Consider the following 20,021-nt stretch of genomic DNA (forward strand, 5'->3'; position numbering starts at 1 on the left):
GCAGGGTGGACCACTTGGGGGCCACTGTTACTCGTCAGCGGCAGGCGCGGACCCCTGCGCCTAACTCCCCCATTGAAAGGAACCTTATGCCCTTGAACACGAAAAACCGAGCACCCCCGACAGTAAGAGGAGAAGCCTCGTACCCCGAAGCCCGAGGTCTGCGCCACACAACGGAAAATAGAAACGAGGTAGGGTGCCGGAGACCTCCTGAGGGACGAGGCCGCCCAACCGTGCCTGACATCATCCGGGAGGGTAACGCCTGCCGGGCCAATCATCCGAAATGTTTTACAAGAACACTTCGCAAGTTTCACCTTCTGTACCGATACTACCCCATCTACTCATCACGTGGCACAAATGAACCCGCGAGTGGGATGCGAGCGATCAAAGAGTGACACAGGGCTGGAAACGATGAAGATCGGAGTAGGCGGCGCCCAGGCCAGCAGACAGATACATCATGGAAGTGAATGCCGGCTCGAAGATGGTGTCGCCAACGAGGGCTTTGCTCTCGACCACCACGATTGATGCTGAGGAAGGACTGCTAGGCGCAGAGATGCTCACCACTTGAGAGGGACAAACCCCTTGCACAACAGACGGCAACCAGGAGCAGGCCTTAAAACTAGTACGGCGGAGAGGTAGCAAAGCCACAGTAACGGGACCACAAGAACCTGGAATGCGCAACCAAGAGGAACGTGTCAAGAAAGATTCCCCACCGAACCTTAGCGCCAACAAGATGGGTACCGCATGGCATGAACCCCTCTAAGCTTAATTACTAGCTTAGAAATGATAGAGCCGCCACCACCCAAAAATATAGTGTTTTGGGACCACCATGTCAGGCGTCTTTCCCACTTTGAACTTTAGCGTCCAGAAAATGGGAACCTGCTTATTCCCTTCTAAGCTTAATTCCTAGCTTAGATCTTATCACGCTGCCACCAACCCAAAATATAGTGTTTGGGTACACTCTCTGTCTCCCAAAATCTTTCCTGGGGAACCCAAGACCCAAATCCCCTGGATCTCAAAACAAAGGGAAATAAACCATTCTCCCCTCCTTTCTTCCTCCCAGATTCTCCCCTCCCTGGGTTCCATTAGGAGATCACTGTGAGTCAAACTCCTTGAATCTTAAAGCAGAGAGGAAATTCACCTCCCCTCCCCTTCTCTCTCCCTCCCAGACTCTCCGTGAGAGAGAGACACTGATCCTAACACAAAGAAATTAACTTTTCCCTCCCCCTTCTCTCCTTTCGCCCACCAATCCCTGGTCTTACACAAGACTAAAAAAAAAAAAATATCAGGTTCTTAAAAAGAGAGAAAAAAAAAATTGAAAATTATCTCTGTAAACTCAAGATGGAAAAATGTTACAGGGTCTTTCAGCTTCACCTAGACCAGAGGGATTTCCCCTCCCAGCCTAAGTATACAAGTTACAACAAACAGAGTTAAAATCCTTCCAGCAAAATACACATTTGTAATAAAGAAAACAAACAAATGCCTAATCCGCCTTCTCTAACTAATACTTACTATTTTGAACATGGAAGACTGTTTCAGAAAGATTGGAGGAACCTGGATGCATGTCTGGCCTCTCTTAGCCCCAAGAGAGAACAAAGCACAAACAAAAAACACAAACAAAGGCTTCCTTCCACCAAGATTTGAAAGTATCTTGTCTCCTGATTGGTCCTTTGGTCAGGTGTCAGCCAGGTTCACTGAGCTTGTTAACCCTTTACAGGTAGAAGAGACATTAACCCTTAACTATCTGTTTATGACAGAGTGGGCTATAATGGCAGAGAGAAAGGAGGGTCAGGGCAAAACTGGGAGGCAAGATCAAACCAGTATCTTAGAAGCCTATATACAAATGCGAGAAGTATGGGTAATAAGCAGGAAGAACTGGAAGGGGTAATAAATAAATATAACTATGACATTGTTGACATCACTGAAACTTAGTGGGATAATACACATGATTGGAATGTTGGTGTGGATGGGTTTAGTTTGCTCAGGAAGGATAGGCAGGGGAAAAAGGGAGGAGGTGTTGCTTTATATATTAAAGATGTACACACTTGGACTGAGGTGGAGATGGTCATAGGAGATGGAAGTGTTGAGAGTCTCTGGGTTAGGATAAAAGGGGTAAAAAACAAGGGTGATGTCGTGCTAGGAGTCTACTACAGGCCACCTAACCAGGTGGAAGAGGTGGATGAGGCTTTTTTTAATCAACTAACAAAATCATCCAAAGCCCAAGATTTGGTGGTGATGGGGCTTGAACATATACAGATATTGTTGGGAAAATACACCGCAGGCACAGACTATCCAATAAGTCCTGGACTGCATTGCAAACAACTTTTTATTTCAGAAGGTTGAAAAAGCTACTGGGGAAGCTGTTCTAGACTTGATTTACAAATAGGGAGGAACTCATTGAGAATTTGAAAGTAGAAGGAAGCTTGGGTGAAAGTGATCATGAAATCATAGAGTTTGCAATTCTAAGGAGGTAGAAGGGAAGTACAGCAAAATAGAGACAATGGATTTCAGGAAGGCAGATTTTGGTAAGCTCAGAGAGTGATAGGTAAGGTCCCATGGGAATCAAGACCGAGGGGAAAAAAACACTGAGGAGAGTTGCAGTTTTTCAGAGGGACACTATTAAGGGCCCAAAAGCAAGCTATTCTGATGGTAGAGAATAGAAAATGTGGCAAAAGACCACCTTGGCTTAACTACGAGATCTTGCATGACCTAAAAATAAAAAGGAGTCAATATAAAAAACGGAAACTAGGTCAGATTACAAAGGATGAATATAGGCAAACAACACAGGAATGCAGGGGCACGATTAGAAAGGCAAGGACAAAATGAGCTCAAACTAGCTATGGGAAAAGGGAAACAAGAAGACTTTAGCAATGCATTAGAAGCAAGAGGAAGACCAAGGACAGGGTTGGTCCTTTGCTCAGTGAGGAGGGAAGAAACAGTAAACCGGAAACTTGGAAATGGCAGAGATGCTTAATGACTTCTTTGTTTCGGTCTCACTGAGAAGTCTGAAGGAATGTCTAACATAGTGAATGCTTATGGAAGGGGTGGTTTAGAAGACAAAAAAAAAAAGAGCAAGTTAAAAATCACTTAGAAAAGTTAAATGCCTGCAAGTCACAGGCCTGATGAAATGCATCTTAGAATACTCAAGGGTTAATAGGAGTATCTGAGCTCTAGCTATTATCTTTGGAAAGTCATGGGAGACGGTAGAGATTCAGAAGATGAAAGGGCAAATATGAGTGCCCATCTATAAAAGGGAAATAAAAACACCCAGGAAACTACAGACCTGTTAGTTTAACTTCTGTGCAAGGGAAGTAATGGAGCAAGTAATTAAAGAATCATCTGCAAAACACTTGGAAGGTGGTACGGTGATAGGGAATAGCAGCATGGACTTGTAAAGACAAATCGTGTCAAACCAATCTGATCGCTTTCTTTGATAGGATAACGAGCTTGTGGATGTGGTAACTAGACTTTTTAGTAAGGCATTTGATACAGTCTCGCATGATATCCTTATTGATAAAAACTAGGCAAATACAATTTAGATATGCTACTATAGTGGGTGCATAACTGGCTGGATAACCGTACTCAGAGAGTAGTTATTAATGGCCCCCAATCCTGCTGGAAAGGTATAACAAGTGGGTTCCACAGGGTCTGTTTTGGACGGCTCTGTTCAGTATCTTCATCAACGACTTAGATGTTGGCATAGAAGTAGCTATTAGTTTGCAGACGTACCAAACTGGAGGGATTGCAACTGCTTTGGAGGACAGGGTCAAAATTCAAATGACTGACAAATTGGAGAAATGGTCTGAGGATAAACCGGATGAAGTTCAATAAAGACAAATGCAAAGTGCTCCACTTAGGAGGAACAATCAGTTTCACACATACAGAATGGAAAGACTGTCCAGGAAGGAGTATGGCAGAAGAGATCTAGGGTCATAGTGGACCACAAGCTAATAATGAGTCAACAGTGTGATACTGTTGCAAAAAAAAGCAACGTTGATTCTGGGATGCATAACAGGTGTGTTGTAAACAAGACATGAGAAGTCATTCTTCCGCTCTTACTTTGCGCTGGTTAGGCCTCAACTGGAGTATTGTGTCCTGTTTCTGCACTGCAACATCTTTCTTGAAATGGAGAAACTGGAGGGGACAGAGAAGAGCACAAGACATATTAAGGTCTGAGAACATAACCTATGAAGGAAGGCTGAAAAATTCGGTTTATTTAGTCTGGAAAAGAGAAGACTGAGAGGGACATGATAGCAGTTTTCAGGTATCTAAAAGGGTGTCATCAGGAGGAAGAAGACATTTTGTGGTGATGGGGACTTGAACATACAGATATATGTTGGGAAAATAACCCGCAGGGCACAGACTAATCCATACCAGTTCCTGATCAGCCTTGCAAACAACTTTTTATTTCCGAAGGTGAAAGCTACTGGGGAAGCTGTTCTAGAACTGATTTAACAATAGGGAGGAACTCATTGAGCATTGAAAGTAGAAGGAAGCTTGGGTGAAGTGATCATGAAATCATAGAGTTTGCAATTCTAAGGAAAGGTAGAAGGGAGTACAGCAAAATAGAGAAGATTCAGGAGCAGATTTTGTAAAGCTCAGAGAGTGAATAGGTAAGGTCCCATGGGAAATCAAGACCGAGGGGAAAACAACTGAGGAGATTGGCAGTTTTTTCAGAGGACACTATTAAGGGCCCAAAGCAAGCTATTCGATGGGTAGAGAAAACTTGTTCACCTTAGCCTCTAATGATAGAACAAGAAGCAATGGGCTTAAACTGCAGCAAGGGAAATTTAGGTTGGACATTAGGAAAAAGTTCCTAACTGTCAGGGTAGTTTAACACTGGAATAAATTGCCTAGGGAGGTTGTGGAATCTCCATCTCTGGAGTTATTTAAGAGTAGGTTAGATAAATGTCTATCAGGGTTGTTCTAGACAGTATTTGGTCCTGCCACGAGGGCAGGGGACTGGACTAGATGACCTCTCGAGGTCCCTTCCAGTCCTAGAGTCTATGAATCTTCCTGAGTTGGGGGATTCTCCAAGTGGACATGTTCGCATCCAGGCAGAACAGGAAATGCCACATTTCGGCTCAGTTGGGGGGGATTGACAAATGCTCCCTTTTGGATGCTTTTCTGCTCTCGTGGTCGGGGGCTTGGTTGTATGCCTTCAGCCCCAATGCTGCTAATTCAGAGAGTCCTCATGAAGATCAAGCAGGACAGGGAGAAGGTGATCCTCATAGCACTGGCTTGGCTGTGCCAGCACTGATTTGGCATGCTGCTGGACCTCTCAGTGGCTGCACCATTACTGCTACAGCTCAGGCCGGACCTGCTGTCCCAAAACCCTGTTAGTCGTATGCAGCCGAACCTGGCAGTATTGCACCTGATGACTTGGCAGCTGCATTGTTAAATGTGGGGGAGCAGGAGTGCTCAGCTGCTGTCCATCAGGTCCTGTTGGGCAGCAGAAAGCCCTTAAGCAGAGTGGCCTCCCTGGCCAAATGGAAGTGGTTGTTGGATCTTGGATAACTGCATTCTGCCAGAGTGGGCCGCCTCCTGGTAATCCAGGACCTTCTCCAGGTAATCCTGGATTACCTTCTGCATCTCAAGCTTCAGGGCCTGACCCTTTCTTCTAAAAGGTCCACTTGACCGCTATCTCAGCCTTCCATCCACTGCTTTAGGGTACATCAGTTTTCACCCAGTACATTGATTGCCAAGTTCTTCAAGGGCCTCGTGCACCTCTACCCACACATCAGAGACCTCGTTCGTCCAAGAGATCTGAATCTTATGCTGTCTCGGTTCACGGGACCCCCTTTGAACCTCCAGCTTCCTTCTTTCTCCTTTCCTGGAAGGTTGTGTTCCTGGTTTCAATAATATCTGCCCGCTCAGTCTCTGAGATTAGGGTGCTTACCTTGGAACTGCCCTATGCAGTCTTTTACAAAGATAAGGTCCAGTTGCAACCACACCTGGCTTTTCTGTCTAAGATCTCTCAGTTTCATACAGGACGGGACATTTACTTACCTGTCTTTTTTCCAAAGCTGCATAAGTTGGAACAGGAGCATAGGTTGCCTTCCTTTAGACATCAGGAAGGTGCTAGCCTTTTACATTGAAAGAACCAAGCCATTCTGCAAGTTGACATAATGTTCGTCGCGGTGGCCTACAGGATGAAAAGTTGTCCAGTGTCCACTCAAAGAATTTCTTCTTGGATTGCTGCCTGCATTCACTGCTCCTACAGTCAAAGGTGCCCCCTCCAGCAATTGTAACCGCCCACTCAATCGGGCCGCAAGCCTCTTTGGCAGCTTTCCAAGCTCAAGTGCCTATCCAGGACATCTGTAGTGTGACCCCCTGGTTGTCCATCCACATGTTTATGTCCCATTGAGCACTTAAACCAGCAGGCCCAGGACGATGCTAGCTTTGGTAGAGTAGTGCTGCAAGTTGCTAGACTGTGAACTCCAAGCCTACCTCCAAGTCAACTAGAATGGAATCTATAAGAGGAAGCACTTGAAGAAAAACAGTTACCTACCTCTTCGTAACTGCTGTTCTTCGAGATGTGTTGCTCATGTCCATTCCATTACCCGCTCTCCTTACTCTTCTGTTGGAGTTGCTGGCAAGAAGGAACTGAGAGGAGATAGGGTCGGCGGCACCTAGTATACCAACGCATGAGCACTGCGCTCAAAGGGGCGCCGCAGCCAACTCTACAGATATCGCTAAGGCAAAAATCTCCAACAACTGTGCACACACACACCTAGAATGGAATGGACATGAGCAACGCATCTTGAAGAACAACCGTTACAAAAAGGTAGGTAACTGTTTTTTCTTTGAAGTCACCTGTGTGCATTCATGCTACTTGCCTATCTACTCCTCTGCCTTGGAGTTCTATAAAATATCAGGGTGCTGCAGGTAGAAGGAAAGAACTGAGGCAGTGGTGTCACTCCTTCATATGGAGTCGGGTGAAGACGTTACCCTCATGCGAGATCTCTCATGATCACCCTTTCTTCCCCAATGTATATGGCTTTTCAAAGCAGTTCCATCTCTGTGTGGGGGGCATCATATTCCAAAAGTGGAAATACACAAAGGCAACTTTGGAAGAAGAGGTCCTGGTAAATAACAGCTCCTTGTATAAAGATCTGTATTAGCCAATCAGAATTCACCCTGTCTATGAACGTATTAAATCACTCAATTTCATTCAAGGTCACAGTATCAGTTTGGTGTAATGCATAAGCATTCCAGAATTTACTGCTATTCTGTTGTACCAATGTCTGTCCTGAGAGAATTAGTTCTGCACCTGCTCAGTTTGTGCTGTGAGAGCAGCATTTAAATATTTTGTATGTTCAAAAAATATATCTGCATTTAAATCCACTGATTATTCTAGCTTCAGTTTGGATGTGCAAAATAGTTTTTAATCACTTATTACTGAGCTAGTTTAAAATATTTTTGACACACTTGCTTGGAAACTAGCCTCTAGTTAAGGATTAGACAATCACAAAATTTTAATTTCAGAAATTCACTAATGTGAGTTATGAGCCTTTTGGCAGTGGAAAATGTTTTCTCACCATAGCATAGTTCAAATGAAAATGTTCTAACTGCCAAAAAAAAATCATGTTTGGAATGACACCAGGTATAGAAAAGGAAAATATTGACTATATACAAATGGGAGTTATAACTCCAAAAATAATCCAATTATAGTATTTGTATCAAATAAACTCCTGTGAGAATAGTGGATGATGGTTTTACCTGCTGGCCATTTTTAGGATCGAACACTCAGAAAAGTATGCTCAGTTCTGGATAGTTGCCTTTTCCTGTTTTAAGATAAATTTGATTATAATTTTCCAGAGTCTACCTTTGGATCCAGGCATTATGGTCTCAAGTCTGCTTTTAGCAATACAGTTGTGTCCAAAAATGGAATTCCAGTTGAGTGAGCGATATGGAGAAGATCTGAGTGACAGCATTTGGGAATGTATACTTGCTATTGATCTTCTCTGCTGTCACCTGAAATGGAGTTGGACCCATGACAATATCATAAGGTATTGTGCTACTTACTCCTTGCTTCAAAATGTTAATTTTTTCCTGTTCGTTATATTCAAAAGCCAATTATTTTGCTTTTAACCTGTGATCTTTAAAAACAAAATCCTGTATTGATCATTCTATGTTTCTCTAACTGATGACAATCCAGGCTATAAAATGGCTACTGTTTTTGGTAGTATCAAACCATACTAGAACAGCAACAGTAACTGGTCAACAGTGATTTACAAAACTGTTTCTGGTACTATAGCAAGAAAACATCAGTGTCAAAACAGTATGTTACCGGAACGGTTTGCTTTGTAAATTTAGGAGCACCTCTGGGACGCTTGGTTCAGCCCAATATATAAGAGTAGGCAAAATGCTTGATCATCTTCTGAAGACAATGGTTAGTTTCCAACAGACATAAGTGTGACTAGAAAATGCAACTAAAAATTGAAATGCATTGTATCCAAAACTAATCCAGTACTGAATTGCTGTAACCCAGCCACACTGCGACAAATCTAATGTTTTGAGTTTCTGCTTCAGGTGGTAAGTCATTTCTCTAACAGGTTAATTTAAACAAACAGCTGCTCAGGGATTGGGAATGTACAAGTTTCAAGTAGATGAATTATTGAGCAGGTGAGATTATAAAAGATGCATGATAACTTATTACACAGCTTTTCAATTTAATTTTATCCTATGATTGTCGACACCATACCTGTACATGCTCTTTTCAGTCTTACGTTTTCAACTCCAGTTTTCTTTCACAGTAAAGAGCTTTGGCCTGTCATGGATCAGTGGGTAAAGCATAGGAAAGGACATGAGACTGTTCCACCTGTTCCAGATATTATTGTAGCATCAACACTTAGGCTAATTGGTGAGTAACATAAGTTTGGGTTGAACTCCTGCTTTGTATAAATAAACCCTCTGAAAATGCCTGGATGACTTCTGGAAGCTGAAATTGAAGTACTCACACTTTTTAAATGTGATATTTCACCATTAAGTCAACAATTTTTAGTAAAGATTTCTTTGCTGCTGTGAAGATTTCCGTGCTTTCTCTGCCTCTGAGGATGAGTTATATTGATATTAGGGCTGTCAGTTAATCACAGTTAACTCACACGATTAATTCAAAAAAATCGCGATTAATTGCACTTATAACAATAGAATAGCAATTGAAATTTATTACATATTTTTGGCTGTGTTTCTACGTTTTCAATATTGATTCCAATTACAATACAGACTACAAAGTGCACAGTGCTCACTTCATATTATTTTTATTACAAATATATGCACTGTAAAAATGATAAAAGAGATAGTATTTTTCAATTCACCTCATACAAGTACTGAAGGACAATCTCTTTATTGTGAAAGTGTAACTTACAAATGCAGATTTTTTTTTGGTTACATAACTGCACTCAAAAACAAAACAGTGTAAAACTTTAGAGCCTGCAGGTCCACTCAGTCCTACTTCTTATTCTGCCAATCGTTAAGACAAACAAGTTTTGTTTACATTGACAGGAGATACTGCTGCCTGCTTCTTATTTACATCACCTGAACGTGAGAACAGGGGTTTGCATGGTACTTTTGTAGCTGGTGTTGCAAGGTATTTACGTGCCAGATGTGCTAAAGATTCATATGTCCCTTCATGCTTCGGCCACCATTCAGGAGGGCATGCTTCTATACTCGTTAAAATAATGTGTCAATTAAATTTGTGACTGTACTCCTCAGGGGGAGAATTGTATGTCTCCTGCTCTATTTTATCTGCATTCTGAATATATTTCATGTTATAGCAGTTTCGGATGATGATCCAGCACATGTTGGTTTAAAAACACTTTCACAGCAGATTTGACAGAATGCAAAGAAAATACCCATGTGAGATTTCTAAAAATAGCTACAGCACTTGACCCAACCTTTAAGAATCTGAAGTGCTGCCCAAAATCTGAGGGGGACAAGGTGTGGAGCATGCTTTTAGAAGAATTAAAAGAGCAACACTCTGATGCGGGAACTACAGAACCCAACCCACCAAAAAAGAAAATCCACCTTCTGCTGGTCACATCTGACTCAGATGATGAAAATGAACATGCGTCAGTCCCCACTGCTTTGGATTATTATCAAGCAGAACTCATAAGCATGGAAGCATGTCCTCTGGAATGATGGTTGAAGCATGAAGGGACATATGAATCTTTAGCACATCTGGCATGTTAATACCTTGCAACGCTATCTACAACAGTGCTGTGCAAATGCCTGTTCTCACTTTCAGTAGGCAGCAGTATCTCCTGTCAATGTAAACAAACCTGTTTGTCTTAGCGATTGGCAGAATAAGAAGTAGGACTGAGTGGACTTGCAGGCTCTAAAGTTTTACACTGTTTTGTTTTTGAGGGCAGTTTTTTGTATATAATTCTACATTTGTAAGTTCAACTTTCATGATAAAGAGATTGCAATACAGTACTTGTATGAGATGAATTTAAAAATACAATTTTTTTTACGGTGAAAATATTTGCAATAAAAAATAAATATAAAGTGAGCACTGTACACACTTCATATTCTGTGTTGTAATTGAAATTAATATATTTGAAAATGTAGTAAGTATCCAAAATATTTAAAATAAATGGTATTCTATTGTTTAACAGCACGATTAATTGCATGATTAATAGTGATTAATAATACGATTAATTGTGATTAATTTTTTAATCGCTTGACAGCAATATGTATTGCAGTCTTGTGAGGAGAGATTCCTATGGCTTTACGCAAGGCTGTATAGGAGATCTGTAATGACTCGATTACTATCTATGTCTGTTAGTAGAAAGTAAATAGTTCTTAATGTATACCTTTTCCACAAGGGGAAAATTCTGGTGTCGCTATATTTTAGGGTTCTTCACTTTCCTCAGATTTTCTAGTAGATTCCTAACTTTTTATAAGCCATCTCTCTCTCCTATCATTATTGCACATCACTGTGACCACAAAAGGAATTGTTTTTGGGAGAGTATTTTAATGTATCTTAACTGTCTTGTAAAACATTTTTGAAGCTGGAAATTAGAAGAACCCAGTACTATTTGACTAGCCAGCTGTTTGTGAACCATGGCTTGGGAATCTCTGTACAAATTAAAATATTTTCTGTAGGTTTGCTCATCCCACAAAGATTTCATTATACACTTACGTTTTGTATTAATACTATTGATTCCAATAGGTGACACTCTCCCCTCTGAGTTACTAAAGAACATTCTCTAGTGCAGTGGCTTTAAACCTTTTTTCATTTCAGATCCCTAAAAAATTTCAGATGGACCCCTTTGGAAATCTTAGACATAGTCTGCAGACCTCCAGGGTCCATGGACGCCCAGGTTGAAAACCACTGTTCTGTAGTAACAACAACCTTTTGTGAACCCCTTAGTCATAGTCTGTGGACCCCAAGGGATCCATGGACTACAGGTTAAGAACCATTACTGTAGCATATTGGTAAAGGGCATGGTGTTGCAGAAGGAGCTGTATTTCATGTGAAACTTAAAGCAGGTTTTTATGTGTCTCTCACGCTATCTGGAGTGGCTCACAACTGTGAGTGTTTATATCTGGGCAGACCATCAGAAAACAAGACCTGTAGACTCTGAAGAATGAAAACACCAACTGAATATAATTTATTTAAAAAGTCTAATTTCAGTAACTCTCTCTCTTTATACAATATCTTAATTATCTTGGAACTTTTTCTAGAGTAGTTTAGCAGTTAGTGTATAAAGCATATTAAAAGTAAATGTAGAAAGTGAAAATTCTGCTAATTAAAAACTAAATGACATCAAAACATTTGGGGAGACAAGGTAAGTAAGGGTAATATCTTTTATTGGGCCCAACTTCAGTTGTTCCAGGAAGAGAGATTACCCTCGCCTGCCTTGTCTCCCTAAGTGAGCTTTATGTACGCCATGTATCTGAGTCCGGAGGCAGTTTTTAGCAGTGTCAATTGACCTGCATGTGTGTAGTGCATCCCCTCATGCTCCCAGCCAAAAGTATAAGAGCTAGTGTCAGTCAGCACCTCTCCAGTTCCGTCTTACTGTCACATGCCTGAGTTGGAACCTCCTGTTCCTTTGCAATCTTAGTTTTCTAAGAGAGTGACTCACCTCTGCTTCATTATAAACAGTGGTACATAGTTGATGGGGGGGTTTTTTCAGTGTTAATTAGCTAAGTAAGTATAATTAGTGTAGTTCTTCTTTTCCCATTTGGTGACTGTATTCCCCACCACACATACTCTCACTCTCTCTCTCTCTCTCCCTGGCATATGACCGGACAACAGCAGCCAGTACTGCTTCCTGTGGGGCCCACCACATCTGAGGGACCCTTCCCTTTGGCCATACTGGGGACCTTGGGATCCCTACCACAGACACCAGTCACTATCTCAGGCATCCTACCGGCCATCCCCTGTACATTCACCTGTGCTGTCGGTATACGAAAAAGAGGAAGACATCAAACTGGTTCTGACAGAGCATCCTCCTCACTGGATGTGGCGATCCTCCCCCTCGCGCATGCTCCATCAGATGGCCACTGTCAGTACCAGGACTTGCTACAGAGGGTAGCAGCAGACCTGAGCATCCCCTTGGAGGAGGTTCAGGACTCATGACATCAACTCCTGGACAGCCTCCAACCCTAGGAGCCATCTAGGGTAGCCTTACCCATCAATGAGCATATCTTGCAAGTGTCACGAGCAGTGTGGCATACCCCTACATCTTGTCCCCACACGTAAGCGTGTGCAGAGGAGCTATTTTGTGCCTTTTAAAGGGGTGGATTTTCTTTTCTCCCATCTACCCCTAGGTCCCTGGTTGTCCAAGAGGATGCAGAACAGGCAAAGCAGCAGCCACAAAAGTCTGCTTCTCCAGACAAAGCAGCTACAAAAGTCTGCTTCTCCAGACAAGGCAGCTAAGAGACTGGACCTGCTGGGCAGGAAGGTCTGTTCTTCTGTGGGGTTGCAATTCTGCATCACCAACTAACAGGTTGTGCTAGCCAAATATGACTTGAACAACTGCAACAGGCTAGCAGAGTTGAAGGACAAGCTGCCACCGGAGTATCAGCAGCAATTCCAGGTGTTCCTAGATGAATGGGGACTGGTTGCCAAGGTGGGCCTTCAGGTAGCAGTGGATGCGGCTGACATATCCTTCTGCTCTCTTGCAACCAGAGTCATTACGCAAAGAGATTTGTGGCTACAGTCATCAGGCTCCCCAGGGAAAATCTCCTATTTGGAGAGAACAATATGTCCCATAATAATATGGACGAAGACCTCCACTTGCTGAAGGATTCCAGAGTCACACTACGGTCACTTGGTGTATATATCTTGGCCCCAGTATGCAGGCAGCAGAAACAACCATACTGCCCATGTCCACATATGCCCTACCCAGCCTTATACCAGCTTCAGCAGAAGCCCCCACATCAGTGACACCAATCACAGTGGGCTTGCTTCCCCACCTTTGCCACAGCCGCCTTCTCAGCCCGCTCCCAGCAACAGCAGACCAAATCAGTATTCACCTGCAGGTCGAGACCTGCCAGTCTCCATCAGTGCCACCTGTGGCACCCCATATCATCTTTGGGGACCATCTTGCCCTTTTTGCCCACAATTGGACAAGATCACCACGGATCCAGTTGGGTACTGGAGATCATCTACCATGGATACTCCATCGAGTTCTTCTCACTCCCGCTGCACTGCCTCTTCCCCTGACCAGACTCCCCTGACCAGACTCCCCTGTGGACTCATCCTATCAACTGATCCTCTAACAAGAAGCAGACAACCTGCTCTTTAAGAGGTGGGGGTCAAGAGAGTCTGTCCTGTCTCGTTACCAGGAGCGAGGCTTCCACTCACCTTACTTCCTCATCCTGAAGAGGGGCAGAGGGCACTGCCCTATTTTCAATCTTCAGGTGTCGAACATGTTTATACAAAAGTCCAAATTCCGTATGGTCACGCTGGCATCTATTATCACCTCACTACCCCAGAAAGCCTGATTCACAGCTCTGGACATGAAAGACACTTACATCCACATCAACATTCACCCAGCCCATCATAAGTTCCTTCATTTTCAGGTAGAGCTCCAACACTATCAATTTCAGGGCCTCTGATTCAGCATAGCGACAGCACCATGAGTATTCACATAAGTCTTCGGCCCAGATGCTCCACCTCAGCTACGTGGTATTCCTTTACCTCGATGACTGGCTTCTAGTGGCACTATGATGACAGGAAGCAATCTCTGTGATCCTCTAAGTATCTCTGTCAATGAGGAAAAATCAGTGTTGATGCCTACAAAGACTATATACTTCATTAAGGTGCAACTCGACTCCATCATAGCGTGGGCTTTTCTCCCAACAGATCGCTTTGCAGCACTGACAATTCTCACCATGGATGTGTGTGTCAGACCACTCGCCACGGTCTGCAGTTCTCTCTCAGTGTTTGGACATATGGTAGCCTGCACCTACGTGACACTGCACACACATCTTCATTTGTGTTTTCTTCAAGTTTGGCTCCTCTCCATCCACAGACCCAGCAGAGACCATAGAGACTCCGAGGTCATTGTACCCAGGAATGTGCTGTCCTTCCTCACGTGGTGGTGGTCTGATTCCTCCAAAATCATGATTGGCACTGCCTTCGCCCCTCCCACACCACAGGCCACAATCACAACAGATGCCTCTCTTGTGGGCTGGGGGAGGGGAGCCCACTTACGCCACCACAGAGCTCAGGGAGTGTGGATACCACAGGAAGCCAGGATGCATGTAAATGTGCTAAAACTGCAGGCAGTCCATTTGGCATGCCAGGTTTTCCTCCTCCTCATTCAGTCCTTCCACATTCAACTGCTCTCCTGCAACATTGTTGCAGTAGTATACATCAACAAGCAGGATGGTGCCAGGTCTTCCTCCCTCTCCTCTGAGTCAGTCCGGCTCTGGAACTGGTGCATCAAGAACCGTGTGGTGCTTTAAACTGCCTGTCTATTGGCATCCAAAATTCCCTGGCCGACACTCAGCAGGACTCCCTGCCTCAATCACAACTGGGAGCTCTGACAACACGCTCCTCTACCTCAACACGCTCCTCTTTGTGAAGTGGGGCACACACCTTCCCCTCCTCCCCCGCTACTGATGGGACCATTGCTACTCACAAGAACAGAAAGCTTGCCCCTCTATTGCTTGAGAGGAGCACTGGGAGGGCTTTCCTCCTTCCCTGGACAGGCAACCTTCACTATGCCTTTCTCCCATTCCCTTCCTGCTGCAGGTGCTATGCAAGATTCATTGAAACAGAGCCACCATCATACTCATAGCCTCCTTCTGGCCCCATCAGTTCTGGTTCACGGACCTCCTCAGATTCTCCGCCCACACACGACTCCACCTGCACATGTTCCTGAATCTGCTAACACAGGATTGGGGGAGGCTCCATCATCCCAATCCAGGCCCTCTTCACCTCACAGCCTGGTATTTGAATGGGAGTCAAAGGTAGGCCATGCATACTTTACCTCTGTTTGACACATCCTTACCCACAACAGGAGATAATCCACCAGATCCTGCTACCAAGCTAAATGGAGACACTTTTTGGCATGGGCCCACCGCCACCACTACTCACTGAGCATGGTGTCTCTTCCAGCGATCCTCGACTACCTCCTTGCCATTAAGATGTCGGTCCTGGCCCTCAGCTCTATTCAAGTGCACATGCAGCACTCAGTGCCTTTCTCCTTCCTGTGGACAGCATCTCGGTGTTTACGCACCCACCACTGTCCGCTTAGTGAAAGCTTTACTATTGCCCTTCCACCAGTATTGAAGCCCATGAGCCTTTGAGCCACTAACAATATGCTCCCTCTCCCACCTCTTATTGAAAGTGACTTCCTTAGTAGCCACTGCCTGAGCCAGACAAGTCTGTGAACTTGTGGTCATGATGGCAGAGCCTCACAAGCTGTCCTTATGGCTGCACCCTAAATTCCTCCCTGCACTCTAAATTCCTCCCAAAAGTGGTGCCTGAGTTCCACCTCAAATCAGTCCATCCACCTGCCAGTTTTCTGCCCAAAACCACATGCCTTCTCCACCGACAGAGCCTTGCACCTCCTTGACATCCATCATGCACTGGCTTTCTACCTCCATATGTGCCCCCTTTTGCACATTGCCAAAAGTGTGGCCATGGCTGAATGGTCCATAAGTCAAGCCCTCTCATCCTAACTCATCTTCAAATGGGTCTTGGGATGCATCCATGAATGCTACAACCAATCCAACGTACCCAAGCACAAGTTGCCACATCAGCCTCATTGGTGGACATGTCCTGGCAACACTTCTGCCATGCAGCAATGTGACGCTCCATTTACATTTTCACAACACACTATGCCAATGCACAAGCAGCAGCGACAGATGCCACTGTGGGTCAGGCCGAACTGTAGATTTCACTTCCATTGGAATCCTTGCAACCCGCCACTGCGCTGGTCACTGTTTGCAAATCATCTATGTATGGAATACACATAGGGACCATCACTCGAAGAAGAGGAGGAGGTTACTTACCTGTAACTGGAGGCTCTTTGAGATGTGTGGTCCCTATCTGTTGTCCAGAAGCATTTCTTAGCAGCTAGGTACCACACATCTTGAAGAAGCTCCAATCTGTATTCCAGTACCCACCCTCCATCGCTTCTGACTGGATTCCATTATGGTAAGACAGACTGGGGTGGCACTGACCCACGCTACCTCTTATACTCTCGGCTGGGAGCAGGAGGAGATGCACTATACGCATTCAGGTTAACGGATGCTACTAAGAAATGCTTCTGGATCAAGTATGTGGTGTGCATGCACACTATCACGTGGAAAACAGATAGGGACCACACATCTCAAAGAATCTTTAGTTACAGGTAAGTAGCTTCCTCTTTTCCTTCATCTTAAACTATTATGTAGTGTTGCTGTGCATTGTTAAACAACTGCCACGTTCATAACAGGAACTTTACCTTGATAGGTGTGTGATTTCCTGCAAATTTTGGTAAATTTGAAAAGTGCTTTGAGATTCTTAGTCATAAGTTGTAGATTGATATAGTCACTCGTTTCCTAAAATAAATACAGAAACCAGTCCAGTGTTCTGTGGCTTCATATTTGAAATAGGATCGTTCATTGTATATATTTTAGTCAAGACATTGGTTTCAACAGTAGAACCTCAGAGTTACGACAACACCTCAGGAATGAAGGTTGTTTGTAACTCTGAACAAACATTATGGTTGTTCTTTCAAAAGTTTACAGCTGAACATTGACTTCATACGCTTTGAAAATTTACAATGCAAAAGAAAATGCTGCTTTTAACCATCTTAATTTTAATGTAAGAAGCACAGAAAGTTTCCTTGGTCAAATCTTTTTTAAACTTTCCCTTTTTTAGTAGTTTACGTTTAACAATGTACTGGGGGTGTGTGTGTGTGTGTGTGTGTGTGTGTGTGGGTGTGGGTGTGTGTGTGTGTGTGTGTGTGTGTGTGTGTGTGTGTGTGTGTGTGTGTGTGTGTTGCTGCCTAATTGCATACTTCCGGTTCCAAATGGGGTCTCTGACTGGTCAATTCATAACTCTGGTGTTCATAAGTCTGAGGCTCTGCTGTACTTTCTGTTATATGTAAGGAAGGTTATATCTAAAAATAAAGCTGCTTTAATGATCAGTTATACAGATACATGGTAATCCTTTTCTCCTCTTTTAGGTCGCTTAGGCCAAATAGGTTTGAAGGAAGGATTTTCTTCTGCTGTGAAAAACATCAGTTCTATTATTGGACGCTTTATACAGCACGCAAAAGAAGAAGGTAATGTTTCTGTAGAAAACTGTTTTACTGCAGATTCTTAAATCAAGGTGTTTTTTTTGCCAGTTTATTCATGAGGGGTGGGAGCTATGAATTCAGTCCTTCAAACACTTCTGTATATACATGGATAGTCCCACTGAGGTAGGAAACTAATCACATGACGAAAGTTACTCACTTTTGTAAAGGTTTGCAGGATCACGCCATGTAATAGGTTTCCCACTCAATACCTGGTTTAGCCTTATGTAGATCAGTTAGCAATACAAAATGGCTTCTAAATATGCCTGGCAGACAAGGAATTGATTTTATTCAGTTGTTTGTCCTGAGGAGCTATAACTGAACAAGTATTTGACCGATTTTATTTAGAATAGTGCTATATAGGCCTCAATTCCTGGATTCCTGGCTCCTGCAATAACTGTCTGGAAGTCCTTCTATCACTCTTCCATTATGTATCTGACTCATTTATGAGTGACATTCACTTTGGAGGTAGACATAACCATCCTAAAGGTATGAGATCCCTTGGTATAGGAAATAAATGTCTCCCTTATAGTCGAAGTGGAAATAGAGTAATTATACTTGTAGGTCTGGATTTTCAAAGGGGACTAAGAAAACGAGTGTTAACTCCCTTAGGTGCTCCCTTGAAAGTCCTAGCCACATTGAATTCAGAAGTTTATTTGAAACATTGAAAAATATTTTTTTCTAATGAGAAATCAGATGTCATGGATTTTAAACTGCACACAGTGTGAAGGTGTCTTTGGAATACAGCAAATATATTAATCCTATTTTTGAAGTAACACTTGTACTTCTTTTCATAGGCCGCCTTTTAATTTTTTTTCCTCATAGATGCGTTTAATTTTAATTCTTGACCAGTAATAGTCTTCTGAAATGAGGTTAATTGATGAAAATTATATTACATGTAAGATATCTTCTTAAATACTGATTTTTTTCCCCTGTAGATTTCCTAACTTACCAAATCTTTGCAGATATGCCTTGGGGAGTGCAGTTGGCAGCAGTGTATGCACTCTGTGACTTGGGTCCAAGCAATCCATTAGAAGTTGTTGAGGCCATCCAAGCTTGGAGAACGACGACTAGTAACAGCATTCCATCTGCAGTCACAAGTGGCATATCTGAAGTCAGCTGTCTATGCACAGTAGAATTACACTAAGATGAGGGAAAGGAACCTCATCTACAGAAAAAGTGCCTTTTATTAGATGAAAACTAGGTGATGCCTTTTAGGATGAAAGTTACAAACAGTACAAAGAGAAAAAAACAGGAAAAGAGCCATGTGCTTTCCTTTTCGGGAAGGTAGGAAGCTTATGCATCCATAGTTTATGTAGGTGTTTTCTGGTCAGACAGGTTTAAAACAAAATAGGCTCTGAAGTATTTTGTTTGCCCTCTGCTGCAGAAATACATGAAATCATAGAGTGTGTGTGTGTATGTTCTGGTGTAACTTATAGGTTACATGAGTGCTATTGGCTGTTTAAATCAGAAAAATCTTTTCCTTATGAAAGTGGAAAGGATCTGTCTTGATAGACCTTCCACTGGTTGAACCTCAGGCTACCAAAGCTCGTGTCTTTTTGGTGGACTGCTTCCTATAGCAGAAGACTGGGAAACCGTTTATAAATTAAACTATTCATCTACATCATATTTTATGTGGAAGATGGCCTCTCAGCAGTAAAAACTGAAAAGATTTGTTGGACCCGATCCAACTTTACTTAGTCTCATTAACTTAATGAAACTACTTATATCAGATAATTATATGTACAGTAAAAAAGATTCAGAGAGAACAAATCTCTGTAAGTTTGTATATATGGTATACGCCTATAATGTGTTTCACATTTGATGTTGTTCCACTTTGGGAATTTTAGTGTGTGTATATAGAAAACTGGTTTAAAAACTTACATTGTTTAAACTTCTTATATAGTTTCACTTGTACACAGCATTTTTTAAAATTGTCTCTAAATGTTTTTATAATAAAAAAACAAAAGTGAAACATTCATATGTCTGTAGTGGTCATTTAAATACTTCACCCTTAGTTGGTAACTAATTAAAAAAAAAAAAAAAAAAAAGTAGTTGAGATAAATTTCCAAAATAGTTACTGTATTTGGAAAAATTGCCCAATAAGTTTGTTTAGTAACTCTTGATTGCCATGGGAAAACTAAGTTATTAGTGTTTCCATTTTGCTTTTATCCATATGAAGTGCAGAGTTAACAGGCTGCTTTCCCATCAACCTTAAAATAAAATTCTTAGTTATAAGTTACTTTCTTTTACTTGACTGTTGTACACCAGACA

At 42.7% G+C, this 20,021-nt stretch overlaps 1 protein-coding gene across 4 annotated transcripts in view; it reads left to right on the plus strand.

The window, feature by feature from the left end:
* Positions 1-19,724, plus strand: part of ICE1 (interactor of little elongation complex ELL subunit 1) — an 81,753-nt gene extending 62,029 nt beyond the window's left edge. For 2 of the 4 annotated variants that reach the window (XM_075062664.1, XM_032803695.2), the window contains 5 exons: positions 7,011-7,085; positions 7,819-8,009; positions 8,757-8,863; positions 17,637-17,735; positions 18,713-19,724. In XM_075062664.1, coding sequence (XP_074918765.1) covers positions 7,011-7,085; positions 7,819-8,009; positions 8,757-8,863; positions 17,637-17,735; positions 18,713-18,894 — 654 coding nt within the window. In that variant the 3' untranslated portion in view covers positions 18,895-19,724. Of the gene's footprint in view, positions 1-7,010; positions 7,086-7,818; positions 8,010-8,756; positions 8,864-17,636; positions 17,736-18,712 lie in introns of those variants that run through there. The other 2 variants (XM_032803697.2, XM_075062667.1) reach the window with 2 other exon arrangements.
* Positions 19,725-20,021: the final 297 nt, after the last annotated feature.

Source organism: Chelonoidis abingdonii, chromosome 2 (assembly GCF_003597395.2).
Source record: "Chelonoidis abingdonii isolate Lonesome George chromosome 2, CheloAbing_2.0, whole genome shotgun sequence".
Taxonomy (NCBI): Eukaryota; Metazoa; Chordata; order Testudines; family Testudinidae; genus Chelonoidis; species Chelonoidis abingdonii.